Source organism: Sinohyriopsis cumingii, chromosome 6, assembly GCF_028554795.1.
Source record: "Sinohyriopsis cumingii isolate HCF-2022 chromosome 6, ASM2855479v2, whole genome shotgun sequence".
Taxonomy (NCBI): domain Eukaryota; kingdom Metazoa; phylum Mollusca; class Bivalvia; order Unionida; family Unionidae; genus Sinohyriopsis; species Sinohyriopsis cumingii.
In genome coordinates this window covers 64,966,556-64,981,445 of record NC_142966.1, presented here as the reverse complement: position 1 = coordinate 64,981,445, position 14,890 = coordinate 64,966,556, and the positions used below count along the sequence as shown (strand labels likewise).

The 14,890-nt window shown below is 34.3% G+C and overlaps 1 protein-coding gene across 1 annotated transcript in view; it reads right to left on the bottom strand.

Moving 5' to 3' along the window:
* Positions 1-13,268, bottom strand: part of LOC149797104 (enteropeptidase-like) — a 58,697-nt gene extending 45,429 nt beyond the window's left edge. The window contains exons 1-5 of the mRNA XM_089960341.1: positions 13,199-13,268; positions 10,965-11,394; positions 8,566-8,604; positions 6,738-6,776; positions 746-862 (exon numbers count right to left, since the gene is read on the bottom strand). Coding sequence (XP_089816467.1) covers positions 746-862; positions 6,738-6,776; positions 8,566-8,604; positions 10,965-11,394; positions 13,199-13,234 — 661 coding nt within the window. The 5' untranslated portion in view covers positions 13,235-13,268. The remainder of the gene's footprint in view (positions 1-745; positions 863-6,737; positions 6,777-8,565; positions 8,605-10,964; positions 11,395-13,198) is intronic.
* Between the last annotated feature and the right edge of the window lie 1,622 nt (positions 13,269-14,890).

Genomic DNA, 14,890 nt, shown 5'->3' with positions numbered 1-14,890 from the left:
ATATAAAGTTTAGGGGCCAAGTTGCTATATCTGGGTTGACAAATATGTTGACTGGAATTTTAATTAGGCATTACAAGAAGAATGCGGCAAGTAAATCTGTTGAGAGATCTCTGACATAGGTTTTAATTCTTCACTGGTTTATCCTAAACGTTTGGGCAAAAACGTTTGGGTATATAGTTAATCGAAAATTCCTGAAATATTGATACCTAAGGAACTCCATCTCTATTAATGATACAGTCCTTCTGTTACACTTGTAACAAGGTACATTAACTACCTTACTGAATACATACGATGCTATATCTTGTGAATATGTTCTAGTCTGCAAGGCATACAATTTATTTGTATCAATAGATCCTCCAAGGATTCTCATTCAAGTATAACCGGTAATTCTCATCGTTTACAACTGACTTCGAAATACCGACATAAAACAGATTTAATAATAAAATTTGTAACTTAAAACATTTCATGACGCCAAACTATTTCCGTAAGGCTCATCATATATATATATATATATATATATATATATATATATATATATATATATATATATATATATATATATATATATATATATATATATATATATATATATATATATATATATATATATATATATATATATATATATATATATATATATATATATATATATATATTGACCACCAAATGTATATTGAAGGTATACCATGTGATTTATAATTATTTTAAAGAATGACACCTTTATAGAAGAATAATGTCGACTTACCACAAATGCCAAGATCCTCGTCTGATCCATCTAAACAATCTGGTTCCAAGTCACATAATTTCAAATGTTTAATGCATTTTTTATCAGCGCTACAGAAGAACATGTCATTAGGGCACTCTGAAATAGAACATTTCGTTAATGGTACCTATGTGCCATTATTGTCATAACACGCCAAACCGTGGTTTATAACCTCTGATAGTTACCAACAGACGTTTATGCAAGATGATAATCATACTGGTTTCACGGCTGTGACCTAGTTCATTAACCAAGAGAGTTCCTTTAACACGACTACAGGTACACTATATTGAGATTTTAATGTGCAAATAGAAATGCAAGACAATCGCCACCACAACCACGTCCAATATCACGGTCTCGAGCAATTACAAGGTCAGGTCACGACCTAGTCCATGAATATTTGTTACGAAAATGATCTGCGTCAACGTTCGCGTCGTATTATTGGACTGTATCACACACACAACCTTTATACGTAAGTAAATTACAGACCCACCATATGACCATGAACATAGGTTCATTGCAGTGGTTGCTAAGAAGCAGCCTATCATCAGGCCGTATTATGTTTAGACCGCTGTTGTGTTCTAGTCATTCAGGCTAGTTCTTGCATGAAGATGTACTAGACAAGAAAAATAACTTATTCTGCTTGCCGACCTTAAACAGAAATAGTGATTTCTTGCCTAAATCAACACATGTATTAATTTGTAGTGTCTGTTTCTATAAAAGAAAATGAACATTTCTCGTCTTCATACAAGAGCTAGCCAAAGTCTATACTGGCCAGTATAATAAGGCTACTCCAATTAATTGGCTGGTGAAAGCACCAGGAAATATTTAAGAGAGGCAGAATTATTTTTCCAAGATTATGTAGGCTGACACAGAAACATGTATGGAAACGTACCTAATCTTGCCATGAACTGTTAGGTTATACTTATATTGGCTTATCATAGGGTAGTGGGGGCGCATCTATTCCCATCGTAAGTTCGGTTTCATTTACAATGTTTTCCGAAGTTAAGTGCAAAATGAACCACCAATATTGTATAGCGTCTAGGGCTCTAGAGCCTTAAACATGATTGAGGTTCTTCTTAAATGTTCTAGGTTACGGCGAAATGTGTCAATCAATAGCTTTATTCACTGGCAGATATGTTCATTCATGATTAATTATGGCATTCGTGAGTTTTCTATGACGGTCATTGCTCGAACAGTAATGGTAATTTCAACTCCATTGTCAAAAAAGAACAAGATCACAGTCAAATCACTGGCTCACATAGATGATATGCTCACAACGCATGCAATCTGCAATTACGAACTTCTCCCAGCAAAACAAAAAATTACTATGAACATGCAAACATAGTCTAGCCCGCATTTAAATGCCAAAACAATGACAAATATCACGATTTTAAACTGAAAAGAGAATTAATTTTGCTCGCTGATCTCTTCACGACGTTTCGTGACACTGATATCAGTTTTATTCCGTAAATTACGTAATTCCGAATGGCTTGGGATGCACTTTCATAAAAAAAACCAAAGTTATTGATCACTCACTTCGAGTGTAATCTCAATAGCAAACATACACAAGCGTATTAAAATAGACTTCGGTGGTTGTTCTGCATTTCAAGGAGTGACTTGTAATTATTCTTTCACAAATACTCTACTGGGAGAGCCAAGAGTTGTTATTATTCAGAAGGTTTCCAACAGACCTAAAGATAGTTCTAATAACAATACCGGGAAGAGTGGATTAACTGGAAGAATAGATTCAAAATGTAGTGGATACCTACCATATGTAAAAGGTACTCAGAATGCCTGTAGCGCATTTTTCAATGACACAAAATGAATGTGTGTAGCAATCGGTACCGGACCCTAAAGCAGATGCTAGTTCACCAAAAGGATAAGAATTCTGATACGAAAGATATTTGTGGACCTATCTATCACATTAAGTGTGAAGTAAAGGGTGAACGTCAGTGCCATCACGACTATATTGGGGAAGCGGAAAGGACATTGAAAGCGGTATTTAATGAACATAGAAGACTAGCTTTAAGTTCGTCTGCAGTATCACGGCGCATCAGACGTATTTGCCAAAGCCATGATGTAACTTGCAGCTCAGTAAAAATAATAAGCCTGGAGTGAGCGTGGGGTTATAGAATCGATCTACATCCGTGCGCACAAAACGTCATTGAACAGGAATGGGATCCGTTACAACTTGCCGTACATCTGGGATAATCTGTTAACATCGCTCAACATTAAATCGGTCTGTCGATAAAGTCCTTAGTGTGAGGACGAAAACTTCAGGTTAGCTTTCACTCACCTGCTTGTGTATGTGACTGAACAGTTAAAACATCGTCAAATATAAATAATAATAATACACAGATAAGTTTTCACCAAACTACATCAGCAAGCTGACGTCGGATGATTGGTACGCATGACCGTGGCGATAACATGAAGCTTCATCAGGTTTTGATTGGGTGTTAGAATAATGTCGCATATCAAGACGAGTACCAGGCTCGGCCCAAACAACACAAGCTTTGTTACGATATATCTAGATACTCCTTATTTCCAAATTCAGTTCACGCAACAATCATTGGGTCAGGCTTGATCAAGAAAAATCCAACTCTTGTTATAATATGATGGGGAGGTGAACGTGGGACCGCCTGCATATAACTGAGCCGTGGGTGGACAATCAATCATGTTATGATGTACTCACTAAGAAGTAAACTTTCCACCGTTGAAGATCTTGATTCGAGTGCAAGTAGTCTGTCATGTACGAAGATGTGATGCTTTAACACCAAGATAACCCAGCAATAATAGTTTCCCGAGTTCGACGCAAAGACACAGACGTGATCTATGTAAAATAACGATAATTACAAGAAACTAAAATAATTCGTGATAATTATAGTATGTTGATGATATTGTGAGGCATTCGATTGGCCCAGTGTGTTGCCGACATTCGTATGATAAATATATGAATATGATTGTGGTGGTCACCAAGAACTCATATAGTTTACTCACTACTGACTTCACCGATCGGCTGCGCAAGTATCGCGCAAGTGTAATCAAATGTATATGATAATAAAAGGAACATAGTTGGGTATACAAGCCGCTCCAACTCGACTAAAGCTTCTACGCAGTTGTAACAATGTCGAATACGTGAAAGATATGTTTACTTAATAACAGGCCGAACGGGAAGACTCACAGTGGATTTTGAACAAATATTTGCAGTTGGAGCAGCAACCAACCATAATGATGTTACGTAGGATGAAGCTGGTCCGATTGTCAGAATAATCCTATCAATCGAACAGCTGTAGCATCCGATCAACCAATGATGCAGCGCTGATGTGGATTTGGCCAGGCCTAAATACCAGAGGGGTTTTGACTAAGTTTAGCAACCAGTTTGTTTTTATGTTGATCGTGACTTTAGTGGGATTTTTGAGGATCGAACTAGAAAACTGAGAACATCGAATATTTTCATTCACGAAGTTGGTATGAGACTGCGGCGGCGCTCTGTTGCGGTCAATTTGTCAGTGATCAGTGAATTCGGGAATACTAATGACTTGTGATGAGGTTGCCGATGTGTTGGTTTAGCTCATCAATAGCAATTTTGTTCTACTTGTTGATTAATATCTGTTTTAAAAATGTTGCACTAAAGGACCTAGATATATACGCAAATACAAAATTGTTAAGGGCCAAGTAGAAATCAGCTGTTGGAAATACCCTAATAAGCCAATACCAACTCATTATTGCATTAACACGTGAAAGCGTTCAATCATTAACTGCACCACAAGGCATAAAAATACTCACGGATTGTTTCTTCAACGAGGGAGTGTAATTCGTCGCTGAACACACCACAGTTAAAGTTCACAGCAGATATATTACACCAATATAAAAATACTTCTACTGATGTTCAACGAAGACGCACTTGTTTGGTTAACAGTTCTTGAGCAAAGACCAGACCGGTGGTTTCAACTTATTATTAAATATTTTCATCTACACGAATTTACGTGAACGTGATGATATGCCCCAATAAATCACAATCACCGGGAAAGTAAATATTCCTCAAGTAGATAACTTCTATATTTTTATGAGAGTTCTTTTTTCAAGGAAAAATAATATTTGGTTAGCAGAGCGTGTGCGTGTTGCACTTGGTCGAGGTCGGCATATGAACTAATTATACTAAGCAATTCTATTATTTATTGAAAAACTATTATGGGTCCTCAATGTTACCCGTGCGAGAAAATAATCCCAGCTGAACAACAATTGCTAGATGAAGCCGTCAAGAGAACCGCGCTGATCGTGAAATACACTGTCATGTGTGTGGTAATAGATGCTATTGGCGGCATCGCCGGAGAAGCCACTTTGCTCTCGGTTTATTCGCAATCGTTATTATAGGAAACCAATAGGAACTTTATGTCTGAATGGTTACATTTTTTCAAATCGAGTCCAAGAAATGTATGGCTCAACCAGATTAATCCATATATGGAACTGACAAAAAGGTATCTACAGCCTGTTATTGACAGTATTAAGTTTATACAATATCTGATATCAGTCTAAAATCCATTGATAGTATTAAGCTAGTGAAATTATATGGAAACGTGAAGAACGATCTGCCGCCCATAAAAGACAGTATTTGTTAAAGAATACAGCTGATATCGGCAAGAGAGATTTACTGCTCATAATTAAAAATATTTGGATAATAGTGGCTGTATTGGTGATCTAAGAAATAAAATGAATCATACCGACTAAAAATAATATTTGGACGCGAAACTCTAATCACATTAGCTTTATATCTAAGTAAATGATAGCAAAGCAAACATCCGGATTTTAATATTTATGACTCCACAGTTTCCCAGTATGCTCCTGGAGCACATTTAACATCTTGTAAGTATTAGTTTTAAATATGCCTCAGTATTCTGCATACAGTCAGTCTTATTTACTAGTATATAATTACTATTATTTACAGCATTTTATAAGGTTTATTCCTGATATAAACCTTAACCTTGAGCCAAAATGCGTTTTTGTTGTTTTTCACAAGACTATGTTTTGTTTTCGTTTATTAAAGTTTCATTTTGGCTTTGTACATTATTTGACTTTATTTCATCCTGACGATGTTGGCATTTCCCTTATGCTCAAATGAATGTGTCATTGAAAGTAACGTGTCCGTTGATGTAATTTAAGTATCAATCTGCATTTCATTATGGATTAAAAGTTAGTCATAAGTAGCACAGTGTAAATATATATCATTAGAGTGTATACAATTAAGGAAGATTATTCGCCGTGAGAAGACATCAACACATTAGTTATACTACGATAAATGTGCTCTGTATGATGTAGAGGGATTCAAAACAATTACAGTTTTAGTGTAAGGCTGATTTCGTATTTATTTCCCCTTTGTGTAATTTTGCAACACGCTAATCAGTGACATAAATAAACATAACATCTGGCATTAGCCACTCTTTACTCCCAATGTGACGACAGGAACTTAAATATTTTGTGCATGGTTGACGCTGAAGAGTAATATCAAATCTCAAACAAGTATTAACAGTTTGCACAAATAAAAAGTGACATCATCAGGTTGCCAAAATAATGATTTGTTGACTTGAGTATTTAGATTCACTATAAGTCATTGCCGTCGACATCTAGATTCCCCACTGGGCTGTGATTATGATACATGCACGCTAATAAATGTCTATATCACATTGCCATATTAGGCTGTAATTGTGATACACATGGTAGCCGGATGCTAATTATTTGAAGTCTCGGACTACCGGGAAATGTATTTGTTACCGTTCTGTGTGTGTGTGTGTGTGTGCAAACTGTTTTGGGGATAAGCAATTACAGGATAATTGCAATGGAAATTTACAATCACCATCGTTGGAACATTAACAATATATTAAATGTATGAGAAATATAAACGCCATTGAGATTATCTGTTGTTATGTTGGAGTAGTTTTATTTCTTTCGGTGTCTAATGTGTTTCAGCCAAACCTACCTTTAGAGGATTCTGCACTTGGATGTTCATTTGATGGAGCTGAAAAAGATGAGAAATTAATGTATAAATGTATACATTTTACTTCCACTCATCGTGATATAAATAGGTTATATGTTTTCAATAAATATTGCTATTCAATAGTCAATATGGCATTCGGCGCATGCTGCACGCGTACTGTAAAATATTTTATTAAACCTTAAAAATTTTCCTTTTACTTGCACCATGGAATAATTATCCTAAATATTTTGTTTCTTCATTTTGATGCTTCTGTACCAAATTTAGTTCAAGACATACCATTACATATATGGACAAATGACTAACCTAAATACCACCTTTAAAACCAACAGTTATACTTTGCAACAGAAAGTATCCCTGATATTCGAATCTTAAACAACCGAAAGAAATTATGAAATGTACCCATATATACTACCAAGGACTATATACTACACAAAATGTTAATAATAATGTTATAACCGACTATTTTAAAGATTCCCAATGTAAGATGATCTCGTCAAAACACAAGGACAAGTGTGACGATTTCATTTCGAGTGAAGAAATAATAAAAACGATAAGATCCCTGGCGAAATGGAAATCTCCAGGGAAAGACGGACTCACTTCAGCATTCTACCAAGATTTCCAAGTTGAGTTGGCACCGATTGTGGAATCATTATATAGCAATATTTTGTAGAGGGAGGGATGAATAAAACACCGAAAGAAGTAAACATCACACTAATTAATCAAGGAATGGCAACAGAGAAGAGATGAGAAATTGAAGACCTATATCCCTCCCAAACAAAGATCATAAAATTCTTTGCCGTATATTATCTAACAATGAATATGGGAGGGAAGAATAACTAATGAAAACCAGGGTTGCATAGAAAAAGGGAGGTACATACAAAATAATGTTTCAAATATAAAACCAGTAATGGATTATATAAATGAAACAAGGCAAACGGTTGCCACGGTACTCTTTAATCAAGAGAAAGCCTTTGACAGATTAGAACATAACTATATGCAAAAAGGTGCTGAAACATTTGGTTTCGGAGACAACTTTCGAAAGTAGACCGAAATCCTGTATAATGGAATAACTTTAAGAGTGCAGGTAAATGGAGCTCTTACAGACGTATGTGAAATACAAAGATCAGCGAGGCAGGGATGCCCACTGTCTATGATATTATATGTAATAGCAATTGAAATACGAAGCCACAAAATAAGAAACAATCCAAAAATCGAAGAGATATTAATCCCGAATTTAAGGGAGGAAATAAAAGTGCTCCAGCATGCAGATGATTGTACCAACTTTATTAAGGACGTAATTTGCTTTGATCATCTTCAACAAGAATTTGAAAATTTTGGGGAAACCGTCCGGATAAAATATTAATCACGAGAAAACAGAGATCTTAAAAATAAAGGAGGGGCAACAACCCTGGACTCTATCTCACTTGATTAAAGATAAGGATAAGTTCCTTGGAATAGTCTTCAGGAAGAATTCAGAGATAGATAACTACATACACATGATGAGAAAGATAAAAGAAAATGTAGATATCTGGGCCTAAAGAATTTAGATCACGAAATAATTGAACTTATTTGGAATTTTAAAATGCATTATCTAAATAACGAAACTATAAATAGATAAGACAAGGGGAGGTTTAAGCCTCCCAAATCCCCAACTTCTAAAAATAGCAAATATTGTAAACAGATTAAGAAAACTCAAGTCAAAACCCAATCTGGCATGGGAGGCCCTCTATGTATATCCTTGAGATTATCTTTTGTTTATGTTGGAGTAGTTTTTTTCTTTCGGTGCCTAATTTGTTTCAGACAAACCTACTTTTCGAGGATTCTGCACTGGGATCTTCATTTGATGGAGCTGAAAAAGATGTGAAATATATTTATACATTTTACTTCACCCCATGGTGATATAAATAGGTTATATGTTTTCAAAAATTATTACTATACAATAGTCAATACGGCATTCGTAGCATGATGCACGCGTACTGTGAAATATTTTATTAAACCGTTAAAAATTTCCTTTTACTTGTACCATACGTTAATTCTCCTAAATATTTTTCTCTTCAGCTTGATGCTTCTATACCAAATTTAGTTCACGAAAGATCACTACATATATGGACAAATGAATAACCTAAATGCCACCTTTAAACCCAACAGTTATACTTTGCAACATAGAACATGCTTGATATTCAAATCACAAACATAATTATGAAATGTATCCATAGATACTACCAATAACTATATACTACACAAAATATTAATAATAATGTTATAATTGACTATCTTAAAGATTCCCAAATGTGAGATGATATCCATTTCGCCAGGGATCTCATAGTTTTTATTATTTCTTCACTCGATATGAAATCGTCACACTTGTCCTTGTGTTCTGACGAGATCATCTCACATTGGGAATCTTTAAAATAGTCAGTTATAACATTATTATCAATATTATGTGTAGTATATAGTTCTTGGTAGAATGTATGGATACATTTCATGAGGAACCTACATCAGAATTCTACCAAAAATTCAGAAAATATTCCTTGACCAAGCGAACTGATATATATAGAAACATCCTTCTTTAAAAAATAATAGAAGTACCAAGACACTTTAGATGTATCAAAGAAATTATTCTTAAATTTAGAGACCAAAGGGAATTATGGGAGCTAGAAAAAACTAAAACATATGAATGGGTTAATGATGATTTAACAAAACATGTTAGGTGTAAAGTGGAACAAGAAAATTGGGGAGTAAGATGGGAAAGAGTGTGGTAAATTAGGATTAGAACTGGTTGACTGCCAATTAGTGGCGGTACCAGCTAGTACGTGGGCCAGGGTCCACCCATCCTGGGAGGGAGAGAGGGTCTCTGGACAAGTTCTACATACATTTTAAATATTGTATGTATATTTTAATAAACTTAAATATAATAAATATTAAATGTACTAGAATATATCTAAATAACTGCGGAAGGAATAGACCGGGTATACCGCCCGCTTAGAGGCGGTTCGGGCTTGTGTGCGGACTAGGCCTCGACCTTTGTCTGCGGTTACCATATGATCAAAATTTAAATCATAGTACACAAACAAAATAAATAATAAACCTCAGATATCTCTCTAAAACGAAACTAACAAATAACAGCACCAACACAAAAGGGAAACCCAATATATCACAGGGCTATGTCAGAAGGCGCTACGCGAAGTAGAAAGGCCCGTGGGAATCCCAATGAATAGTTAAAATTTGATACCGCTGCCGTCCTTACAACAAAATATATAGCATACAAACAATATTGCAAATACACACAGAGCTAACACAGGACTTAGGAGATCCTTGGCAAAGATCACTGTAAAATATAGAGGAATGGGCTCCGCCTCGTACAATGAAGCCCCTGGCTGGATGAACAACTCCTTAGATAGAAAAACAGTCTGGGTTCTTCACACATTAGGAATAAACACCCTGCTCAAACCTATATCTAAATAACATTTTTGGAACGAAATTATTTTAATAAAAAGCACAAAACGATAGATATTAGGGGGTACGAAAACATATAAATACACTTTTCTTGATAATTAGGGGGGAGGCATATGTTTGGTACCCCTCCAAAAAAAAAAGGTATTCAAGTCAGATATGCATTCAACGTGTTGTATTCCGATGAGGACACGTTATTACCAAAATCCGTGGGGAAGACGTAAAAGGAAATAATAAAGCTATCTATAGAAGGAGTCAATATTTATAACCGTTTTTAGATGAACTGTTGTAGCACAAAGCCAGGCAAATAATGAGAAACACAGATATATTTCTAAGCCGTTTTAGAGTCTTACAATGCCCTTCCTATTTAAATTGAATTTGGAATTTATGATTAAAAAAGCATACATAGTAAACCTTTCTGGGAAGCAAAGCTAATATATATATATATATATATATATATATATATATATATATATATATATATATATATATATATATATATATATATATATATATATATATATATATATATATATATATATATATATATATATATATATATATATATATATATATATAGGCATGCAAATATTTCAGACATATTACATATGATAGAAATAAGATGCATTGTTGATATTTCAAGTCTTAAATAAAAACATTTCAATAAAAGCATTGTAATTCCACTATTGTTGCTCATCGGGATGTATAATATTTGTAAGATGCAAAAACGATTTAGTGATAGATTACTTAATGTACCTTTGGGGACAGAACATACTACTGATGTGATTACGCCGCCCAATAGCAATGCAGCACAAACGGAAACAAATATAATTAATGTTCTATTGCATTTCCTTTCCTTTTTCACAGTGTTGGTTCGGACACCTCTGTTATTTATATGTGGTGCTGGTGATTGCATTACAATTCTGCCATTAGAGACACCCGGATAAGCCTGGTTTTTATACCCTTGGAGATATCTCTGTTGACGTGCGCCTGCAGATTTCTGTACATAGAAACCTCCTTCAGATGGAAACTTTAACCGCTCCTTTTTCTCAGAGTGGGTTAGCATTCCGATGTTGTTCATACGTGGTGCTGGTGATTGCATTCCAATCATAACATCAGAGACAGCCGGGTAAACTGGGTTTATATGCGCATGTAGATAACTCTGTTGACGTGAGCCAGCAAATTTCTGTAAATCAAAACCTTCCTCATATGGAACCTTTAACGTAATTATGAGTAAATAAATTTAAATAAACTAATAAATAAATAGATAAATAAATAAATAATAAATACGAAATTATGTATGCATGCATGAATGCCTGTCTGTATGCATGCATATATGTATGTATGTATGTATGTATGTATGTATGTATGCATGTATGTATGTATGTATGTATGTATGTATGTATGTATGTATGTATGTATGTATGTATGTATTTCACAGGAAAACTGACTTTTCGAGTTTTTTAAATTCTCATACGTATGGTATATATAGGTGCCATTTCTTTTTATTTTCTATATAGTGAATTGAGCAATGCTGAGAACGTAGTTTTAAAAATAGCATTCACATAAAATGAGTCTGTGTAAAATCCCATCTGGAACATTTTTTTTAATAAGTTATGATATCAAGAACACTAACAGTTTTTAAAAGACACTATACTGTATGTACAACATAATTCGTAAAAGAGTTTAATTCATGGCAGGTCAAGCAAATATAAAGTAAATCATCCTTTTACAACTGCCAAACTGATATAAATAATTGTCAATTTAGCAATCTTCTAAAATTGTATGATAGTGCATTTTCGCTGTTCTCCATATATACACAATATGGAATCCTGAAGGTGAAAAGTATTAAGTTCCATTTATTCAATTTTTCCAATCTAAATTTCTACAACAAAATAGTAATAAAAAAAGAAAACATTGGTTGGTACATAGGGAAAAATACGTAAGAGAGTGTAAGATATTTGTGTTATGTATGTACAGAAATGGCAAGGTTCGGTATGCATTTTTCTGAGATTCATAGCAGTTCTTCTACTAGACACGATGAGTTTCGATTCTATTGTAACAGTACTTTTTCAATCTAATGTTAGTCTATAATACAATTGTTTTCCTTTTCTATCTCTCCTGTTTTCACACCCAAGACATGTGCCCGAATCAACCGTAACGTTTACTTGAGAAAGTTTTCTTAACATAATACTTGCCTAAAAGTATCCGCTACAAACGCTTAATGTGCAATAGGTTCAGTGTCCACTCAAGGAGCTGCGTCACACAGACCCGATGCCTACATGTGTACGACACCACGTCCTCAAAACGATAATCCTATATCCTACGCTCCTATTATTATTATTATTATTATTATTATTATTATATCTCATGTTCAGTGTCAAGCTACAACATCGTCAGAACATTTCCATTATAAATTCTTCCGCGCAAATACTTAACCGGGATAAAATATTATCTTCAGCACATATTGTGGTATCTCATATAAGGTAGTGTTTATTTTGGAATTCATTGCTTCTGCACTTAATCCAAAGACTCGTCACGTCTGTGTTTAGCATTTGCTTAGTGGGTGTCGTTTGTCTCTCCCAATGACGGAGAGCTCTCGAATCATTCAGTAACTGTCTTGCAAGTGCACCTTCACCATTTCACTCCTCTATCTCTATTTCATCCTTACAAAAACAGTATATTATCGCACAAAACAATCTTGCTCTTTCTGCTCTGAACTAGAAACGTATCACATTTTCATATACGACATACGGGTCAGATAGATATTTTGTCTGCATTCACTGTTCAAAGGAAAATGTTAGGCAAAAGCAAACACGATACTTCATTTGACTTTCTTTATCGACATATTTCATGGAAATATTTTCCAAAGTTGTGGAAAATGAATGAAATTATTAAAGGTGTTAATTACCTTGAGGGTGACGTTTAACGTTGCTGATAATGACAATTATTATAATCGATCCTGCTTATGATGTAATGGTGTATCTTACCTTCTTTTGATTCATTTCCTGCCCCAAGTATTCCATTTGAAGAAGGGGATGGACGGAAATGCTTTTCCCAATCAAGAATGTAATGTATCTAGCAATGCAGGTATAGCGAGCGATAACGTAACGGACCAATCAAAGATTAGACTTCCCGGTTGATTTTGATTAATGTATCGACTTTCGGTGGGGTGCAAACAAGTTCATGAATTTTAAACATTTCTGTACCAATAACAATTTATATTTCAATGAGTAACTTTTTATTCGAGACACAAGATGAAAAGTTGATGTATAGGAATATAAAGCATGATTAAAGTGTGTATGTCAATACTTAAAATGTAGGCACCGGATCCCTTGGCACACCGTATTCGTTGTTCAAATCTAATGTTCTTTTCTCTTCATCTGATTGGACGTGTGATAACACTTTAGTCATTTATAATCAAACTAATTTAACAGTGATCATTGTCCCTGAGCGTATGAGGCATAACATGAATAACATCGGATTCCGTCCTGTAACATTTATTATTTATTAATATATAGATACAGCAGTTAGAGGAAACTCGAATTTATGTCGGCAGTCAGAATACCATGAAAAAGTTACTTCCATACGATCTATGTGACAGATACAACATAAAACAAGCTTGATAATATTCAAACAAAGACACAGAATTGTAACAAGTGATCATACATTTAATGAAGGACTGACGAGATTAACTGATTAAAAAATCAAACATCAAGTATAAGATGAGGTAATGAACAGTTGTGTACTGTAATTGTCATTGATATTGTGTTCTTATATTTTACCAATTATTGTAAGTTGCAAACTGTGTACATTGCAAACTTTTGTCCACGATTGTATAGTTTAAACAGAATAGTTTCATCGCAAGGGTCCAAGGCCAGTCTTATTTACAGTTAGACTAGATTTTTCGGTTGGAAATCTTCACATTATATTACAGTGTTGGTCAAGTGAAAATCTATAAAAATAGGCATTTGACTCATTTATGTTCTACATCAATCTTGGGAATCCAAAGTTCACTGTTGTTACAATTTGAGTTTTACCTATAATCTTAACCTAAGTAAAAAAAAACCAATAGGATGAGTGAAATTCCCCAAAATAATGTATTTCCCTAGAATACAAAGTGAAAACTTAAAAGCAGCCAAGATTATTGTAAATTCAATACCAAATAATACTAAAGTTTTATCACAAGTGGAGAAGCATAGTGTTCCAAATGCATTCAAGTATTGAAGGTGCTGATGTGATAATACTTTGACTGAGCTGAACAAGCTTGAATTATCACAATCCAGAATATCCTTGAATGAATGCAGACTTATCCTCAAATTGTAATTTAGTCGAAATTTCAATGAGCACTTTGTATTGACTATGAATAAATTTTAAATAAAATATTCCCCTCGCGTTAAATCAGAGCACACCTGAAATTAATGATAGAAATGAATCATTTTGTTCATTTCAGAACCTTACATAGGAACATAAGACACAATATGATTCCCATCAAAATCGTAAACAAGTTCGCTTCTAGAACATTCTATATTGCTGTAAAATCTAGACTTTGATCTCAGACATCAGTAAACAATCGATTTATAACTTACAAACAAAACAAAAATTTAGGATCTCTTCTAGAAACTTCTAGGGTACTAAAGGCTAATATATGTCCGTTATCTTAAAGTAATATCTAAAATCAT